The sequence below is a fragment of the Aethina tumida genome, chromosome 6 (assembly GCF_024364675.1).
Source record: "Aethina tumida isolate Nest 87 chromosome 6, icAetTumi1.1, whole genome shotgun sequence".
NCBI lineage: Eukaryota > Metazoa > Arthropoda > Insecta > Coleoptera > Nitidulidae > Aethina > Aethina tumida.
The window spans coordinates 17,170,600-17,178,143 of record NC_065440.1 but is presented as its reverse complement, the minus strand read 5'-3'; the positions used below and the strand labels follow the sequence as shown (position 1 = coordinate 17,178,143).

General features: G+C 32.2%; 1 protein-coding gene and 1 non-coding gene across 8 annotated transcripts; one reads left to right on the top strand and one right to left on the bottom strand.

The window, feature by feature from the left end:
* Positions 1-644: 644 nt before the first annotated feature.
* On the bottom strand, positions 645-5,940 carry LOC109604245 (fatty acyl-CoA reductase wat). 7 transcript variants are annotated; one of them, XM_049968607.1, is made up of 9 exons: positions 5,696-5,935; positions 4,817-5,065; positions 4,601-4,749; positions 4,437-4,549; positions 4,184-4,376; positions 3,974-4,041; positions 3,744-3,924; positions 3,641-3,688; positions 645-970 (listed from the first exon to the last, which is right to left on the bottom strand). In XM_049968607.1, the coding sequence occupies exons 1-9, from the start codon at positions 5,915-5,917 to the stop codon at positions 685-687; spliced, it is 1,509 nt and encodes a 502-aa protein (XP_049824564.1). In that variant the 5' UTR covers positions 5,918-5,935; the 3' UTR covers positions 645-684. The 7 variants fall into 7 exon arrangements, with proteins under 7 accessions (XP_049824564.1, XP_049824569.1, XP_049824568.1 ...); XM_049968612.1 differs by lacking the exons at positions 3,641-3,688; positions 3,744-3,924; positions 3,974-4,041; ... (2 more) ...; positions 4,601-4,749; positions 4,817-5,065 and adding exons at positions 1,074-1,254; positions 1,305-1,372; positions 1,515-1,707; ... (1 more) ...; positions 1,932-2,080; positions 2,148-2,396 and having other exon boundaries at positions 645-1,018; positions 5,696-5,940; XM_049968611.1 differs by lacking the exons at positions 3,641-3,688; positions 3,744-3,924; positions 3,974-4,041; positions 4,184-4,376 and adding exons at positions 1,074-1,254; positions 1,305-1,372; positions 1,515-1,707 and having other exon boundaries at positions 645-1,018; positions 5,696-5,938.
* Positions 5,941-6,441: 501 nt separating this feature from the next.
* On the top strand, positions 6,442-6,515 carry Trnat-agu (transfer RNA threonine (anticodon AGU)). The gene has a single exon. It is a non-coding gene; the product is annotated as a tRNA-Thr (tRNA).
* The last annotated feature ends 1,029 nt before the right edge of the window (positions 6,516-7,544 follow it).

The window sequence follows — 7,544 nt, the reverse complement described above, 5'->3', positions numbered from 1 at the left end:
AATCATTTGTAAAAGCATATTAAATTAATGAAATGCTTTAAAAACAATAATGAATCATTCACGTATGTTTCAATTGTACATTTTATATTTACTGGTGAGTTGGGGAGCTCCTGTTATTAATCAAGGAGTTACTGGAGTTCTTGTGCATATTTTTGCCTTGGTTTCAGTACCAAGATGTGTTGGTGTGTTTTGGAAATCCAACCTAGTTGTGTGGTTGTTAAGATTTATGGACTCTCAAATAAAAAAATTGTTAAAAACATTTTGCCACAAAAAGAATATGATTACAGATACATAATGTATTCGTGTGCCCAATTAACATTGAAAACCTAAACAACTTGTTTACAAATAAGTCATTAGTTAACATATCATTAATACAAATGAATCAATTAGCATGTATTTTAGTTTTTTTTAGAAATACAAGCGTCTAGAATTGCTAATAACTTTTTTGATGAATAGCAAAACATTTGAATCTTTTAGTTAATATTCAAATTGTTTGCTTCAGGTTTTGACGTAGCTACGATTACCTCAATTTAATTGTCTAAAGCCTCATAAACAACAATGAAGTACCTTAAGTACAATTTGCTTCAATTCCTTCATGAAGGTCCATCCTGAATTATTTTTTCAATATTAATAAAAACAATCACTTATTTTGTGTTGTTTATTATTATTACTATTCATTTACAGTTATAAATAAGTTAACCTCAGTAAAAAGTAAGTAAAACTGGCCAATAAAACAAAACATATGAAATAGTGGAGGAACTTCTGCTTGTACAACATACTAATATCATCATCTGGTGTGTTGTCCTTAAGGATGTACTTTTTCATGCCCTTTATGTTGTTGAGGACCAATTCATTATAATCCACTTGTTTCATATCAAAGTAAAACAACTCCTTGTCTTCAGGACTTAAGCTTTGAAACAACCTTCTCGTGTTGTTCGATTTGAAGTACCACTCGTTGGTCATGAAGAACCTCGATACTTGGCTCAGTCGTTCGTATTTCTCATAAAATTTCACCAGGCTGCAATTATACTTTGTTAAATTTATTTTACTTATTTTGAACTTTGAACACTTACATTGGCTTCTTCCCGAGACAGTAGGCACAAAAGTCTACGAAGTAGTAAGGTATGGTGTGTAGGAATAGGGCGTAAATTTTGTATAGGGTTTCGTTTTGGGTGGAGATTATAAATGGGTACCACAGTCGATTTCTGGTGCTGATTCTCGATGAATATTTGAAGAAGTAATCACTTATTTCACCTAAAATGTTGTTTTTAATTGATATGTTTAATTACGACTGATGAACGTACCTATAGTAATTGGTTTAATACTGGAACTAACGCTGTTGAAAACTGGTACTTCTTGTTTTTGTTCATTGCTGAAAAAACTTGCCATCAAAGGTTCGAATAGAAAAGAAATTTATTCTTATAGTTTCTCTTGATTAAATAAAATGTAATTGGATCAAAGATGATTTTCAGTCAATCATTTTTGATCCCACAGGATTACATTTGGTAAAATACCTTTTCGTATGATTGTACCACCCCACAGTGATTATTTCATTGACAACATGGTCTACAGGAATAACATCTAAGACGTTGTCAGGTTTCCAAATGATTGTCCTGACAAAACCTAAGCCCATAGCCACACCCAAACCTGTAATAGCTAGTACGCTGTCCACAAAGCCAGGTATAGGTTGTTTTTCAGAGGCTACAACTAAAAAAATATATTAATTAATTGATTTTATTAAAAATTTACATCTATGTAAATTGTTACCAATTGAAGGCCTTAAAATGCTAATGGGCAGATCCAACCCTTCTTTTTGAATCATATATTCTGAGGCGTTTTTGGTCAACACGTACGTGTTAGTAAATCCACCTGTGAGCAACCTAGAAGATCACACAATTAAGGTTGTTTGACTAAATCATGCCATGTCGAACCTCTTCTTAACAATGTCATCAACAATATCTTTGTCGAAGTTATCCACAAGCAACAACAGTTGATCTGGTAGAATTTTTGGTTCATAAACGGTTTCCTTCACAATTCGTCTGTTGGGGTTGGAGTAAGCAGTGGAAACATGGACGACCGACTAAAATAACATACAAAACCCCTTTAAAAATAACTTGTTTGACATAGAGACTGTAAAGTAATGTTACCTGGAGGTTGCTCATCTTCTTGCACAAATTTAGAATGTCTCTGGTGGATCTGAGGTTAATATTGACGGCAAGTGGAAGTGGTTCATTGAAATTTACGGTTGCAGCACAATGGAAGACGCAGTTCACTTCCTTCATCAGGATATCCATGTCGGCTTCGGCCAGACCAAGGTTCGGCAGCTCCAGATTCCCCTTCATCAGATTGATCTTGGTTGCGAAGGTGGGATCTGATGCTTTCAACGTGTCGAAGATCTGTCACCACAAATGAACGGATGAATTAAATAAAAGTTAACTGTTGTGAACTTACTGGTGATGAGAACAACTCCGTAACTCGCTCCTTCTCAGTTTTATCATGTTTGGCACGAACCAACAGGTAAATCCTATTAAAATTTAAACTTCTAAGACACTTCTCCAGCAAAACTTTGCCAACAAAACCGGTTGCTCCAGTTATTAACAACACTTTGTTATCGTAAAACTGTTGAATTGGTGAACCAGCCATTATGTCCAGTCTGTTATTATTCTGTATGGCACACCACCTTTATATTTAATATGTAAATTATCTAATTTGGACGCAGTTGTTGTTGAATTAAACATCAGTATTTTTTTCTTCTATGAGTTTGGGTAATCGAATGTTAAAAATTAATTCTGTTAATGGATCGTGTCAGTTAATTAATATTCCCTGATTACTTTGACTAAAACTCTACAAAAACTATAAACAAATTTAAGTTGTTCCAACTCTTCAAGTCTTTTTAAGACGAATTTTTAACATATCAGAATAACTGACATCACGGAGGAATCCAACAAGGTACGTGAGGTACTGCAAAAGTTTAACTCACGCAGGAAAGAAGATGGAACCCAGGCACAGCCTCCTGTCAGAAACACTGATCCTGAACTGCAATACGCTGAGCCAATTATTACTATGTGTTTTATGTTTTTTAGAAATTCAAGCGTCTAGAATTGCTAATAACTTTTTTGATGAATAGCAAAACATTTAAATCTTTTAGTTAATATTCAAATTGTTTACTTCAGGTTTGACGTAGCTACGATTATCTCAATTTAATTGTCTAAAGCATCATAAACAACTATGAAGTACCTTAAGGACAATTTGCTTCAATTCCTTCATGAAGGTTCATCCTGAATTATTGATTCAATATTAATAAAAACCATTGCTTATTTTGTGTTGTTTATTATTATTACTATTCAATTACAGTTATATATAAGTTAACCTCAGTAAAAAGTAAGTAAAACATGCCAATAAAACAAAACATATGAAATAGTGGAGGAACTTCTGCTTGTACAACATACTAAGATCATCATCTGGTGTATTGTCCTTGAGGATGTACTTTTTAATGCCCTTTGTGCTGTTGAGGAGCAGTTCATTATAATCCACTTGTTCCATGTCAAAATAAAACAACTCCTTGTCTTCAGGACTTAAGCTTTGAAACAACCTTCTCGTGTTGTCCGATTTGAAGTACCATTCGTTGGTCATGAAGAACTTCAGGACTTGGCTCAGTCGTTCGTATTTCTGATAAAATTTCACCAGGCTACAATTATACTTTGTTAAATTTATTTTACTTATTTTGAACTTTGAATACTTACATTGGCTTCTTCCCGAGACAGTAGGCACAAAAGTCTGCAAAGTAATAAGGAATGGTGTGTAGAAATAGGGCGTAAATTTTGTAGAGGGTTTCGTTCTGAGTGACTATTATAAATGGGTACCACAGTCGATTTCTGGTGCCGATTGTGAATGAATGTTTGAAGAAGTAATCACTTATTTCACCTAAAATTTTGTTTTTAATTGAAATGTTCAATTATAACTGATGTCGTACCTATAGTAATTGGTTTAATACTGGAACTTACGCTGTTGAAAACTGGTACTTCTTGTTTTTGTTCATTGCTGAAAAAACATGCCATCAAAGGTTCGAATAGAAAAGAAATTTATTCTTATAGTTTCTCTTGATTAAATAAAATGTAATTGGATCAAAGATGATTTTCAGTCAATCATTTTTGATCCCACAGGATTACATTTGGTAAAATACCTTTCCGTATGATTGTACCACCCCACAGTGATTATTTCATTGACAACATGGTCTAGTGGAATAACATCTAACACGTTGTCAGGTTTCCAAATGATTGTCCTGACAAAACCTAAGCCTATAGCCAGACACAAACCTGTAATAGCAATTACACTGTCCACAAAGCCTGGCATAGGTTGTTTTTCAGTGGCTACAACTAAGAAAATATATTAATTAATTGATTTTATTAAAAATTTACATGTAAGTATGTTGTTACCAATTGAAGGCCTTAAAATACTAATGGGTAGATCCAACCCTTCTTTTTGTATCATATATTCTGAGGCGTTTTTGGTCAACACGTACGTGTTAGTAAAGCCACCTGTTAGCAACCTAGAAGATCACACAATTAAAGTTGTTGACTAAAATCGTGCCATCTCAAACCTCTTCTTAACAATATCATCAACTATGTCTTTGTCGAAGTTATCGACAAGCAACAACAGTTTCTCTGGTAGAATTTTTGGTTCATAAACGGTTTCCTCCACAATTTGTCTGTTGGGATTGGAGTAAGCAGTGGAAACATGGACGAACGACTAAAATTAACATACAAAACTCTTTTAAAATAACTTGTTTGACACAGAGACAGTAAAGTAATGTTACCTGGAGGTTGCTCATCTTCTTGCACAAATTCAGAATATCCCTGGTGGATCTCACGTTAATTTTGACGGCAAGTGGAAGTGGTTCATCGAAATTTACGGTTGCAGCACAATGGAAGACGCAGTTCACTTCCTTCATCAGGATATCCATGTCGGATTCGGTCAGACCAAGGTTCGGAAGCTCCAAATCCCCCTTCATCAGATTTATCTTGGTTGCGAAGGTGGGATCCGATGCTTTCAACGTGTCGAAGATCTGTCACCACAAATGAACGGATGAATTAAATAAAAGTTAACTATTCTAGACTTACAGGTGAGGTGAATCCCATCAAAATTTAAATTTCTAAGACACTTTTCCAGCAAAACTGTTTCCTTAAAACTGGTTGCTCCAGTTATTAATAACACTTTGTTATCGTAAAATTGTTGAATTGGTGAATTAGACATTTTTTCCAGTCTGTTATTATTCTGCATGGCACACCACCTTTACATTTAATATGTAAATTGTCTAATTTAGACGCATTTGATGTTGAATTAAACATCAGCAATTTGTTCTTCTATGTGTTAAAAGCTTAATTAATAGATCATGCTATTTTTTATCAGTTAATTAATATTTCCTGGTTACTGTGACTAAAATTCTACAACTGATTTAATTGATCAGGGTAATTCCACTTAAGAGTTAATAAGTAAAAAAGTCCACTGATGAATCAGTTAAATTCAATTTGTGCCTTAATTATTATTTTCTGAATATTAATTAAGATGTGTAAATACTAAAATAAACGTTATAAACAAATTTGATTATGCGGAAATGGTAATTTAATGTAATTATTGATATTTCATTAACTTTTGTTATAAAATTATATTAAATGATGAACTGAACAGAACTCACAGGACTTTGAAGCAACTCCTCGAGCCTCTTCCGGGCGTCCTTGCCCCTCTTGAACCTGACAATCACATAAACCTTCCTCACGCACAAATCCTTCAAGCATTTCTGCAGCAGTATCTTTCCGATAAATCCGGTCGCTCCGGTGATCAACAGAACTTTGTCGTCGTAAAACCGTTGGATGGGAGTTTGATTCGACGACAACGACACCACCATCGCGGACGACATTTATGATCTGATTAACGCGATCGACCTATTCATAAATGGTTTTTAAAGAGCATTGTCCTTATGTATTATGTATGACAACAGGAAATTGACATATTGTCTGTATTTTTGTTTTGTTTAAGCAATTCAACCATACAGAAATGCTGAACTTGAACTAAATTAATAAAAATAATATTGCATAAAATCATGGCCGTACGTTATTTTACTTGTAAATTAAATGGATTTAATCAGGAAATTTTTATCATCTTGATTGTTTATTGTTTTGATGAGGTCCCAGTCTAACTTTTACGTTTGTTTATATATATATATATATATATAATATTAAAAATGTTTTATAATTATTTTAATTTATCATTATTTACACATTGTAAATCAAATGGGCTAAACAGATATCAATTATAAATGGATTATTAATTCAAATATAAAAGATAAATAGATTTATCAATGGAATATTTGTTTAAATATTAAAGTATATTAATAATTTAATATTTAGTCTTAAGTACTATTATAAAACAAAATTATGTATCGGCGCCGTGGCTTAGTTGGTTAAAGCGCCTGTCTAGTAAACAGGAGATCGTGAGTTCGAATCTCGCCGGGGCCTGACAATTTTTTTTTTTAATTATTATTATTTTATTTTACTAAAATAAAAGTAAGCTTTTTACTTTTCTTTTTAATTAAATAATAATGATATAATTAAATTAATACTGCATTTAAAATTATGTAAAAATAATATTTATTATACAGGATGATTCATCTAAGTAAGTACTCATTTGATGTTTATGGAGAATGGAACAAGTTATTGATTTGAAATTTTTATAGCAATTATAACTTCACTTGAACCACTTTTCTAATTTATTTTGATTATTGTTTCGTTTTCAGTTTCGCCGGTAGTGACATCAACTTTGTTATTTTCAACGGAACACCCTGTATATTTTTGGATTTTTAAATTTTACGTGCAATTTCAAATAAAATGGATATACCATGTCCTATACCTAAACCCAATAGTTTTTGAGTTATTAATTTTTTTCCAAAAATTTTGACAGATTGATGGTCTAACTTATATGTGTGTAAGGCCACCAATTTTGATGCTGGAAAATTCATTTTTGGCATACACGTTAACAAAAAATCATCTAATAGGGAGACATTATTAGTATTTCCAAATTTTATACAGGGTGTTCGTTATTTACGTTTAATTTTGTGCATCTTTATTTGACAACATTATATAACATTTTTGGTAAAATCTCTGTTAATATTCATATTACATATATGTAATGTATATGCCTATACTAATCGAAAGATTATTTAATATTGAAATTAATTATGAAAAAAACACAATGGTATTCAATTAAAAATAATAGTTACTGATGTTTTAAGATGCACTAGATTAAATATAAATAACGAACACCCTGTATAAAATTTGAGACTACTCATAATGGCTCCTTATAGGATAGTTGTATTAACTCAAAAACTATTGGATTTAGATCTTATTGCCATTTTATTTAGAATTTCGTGTAGAATTTAAAAATGTAAAAAGTATACAGGGTGTTCCATTAAAAATAACAAAGTTGATGTCACTTCCGGCCAAACCGGAAGCTAAAATTTGTTCAAAATAAATAAGAAAAGTGGTTAT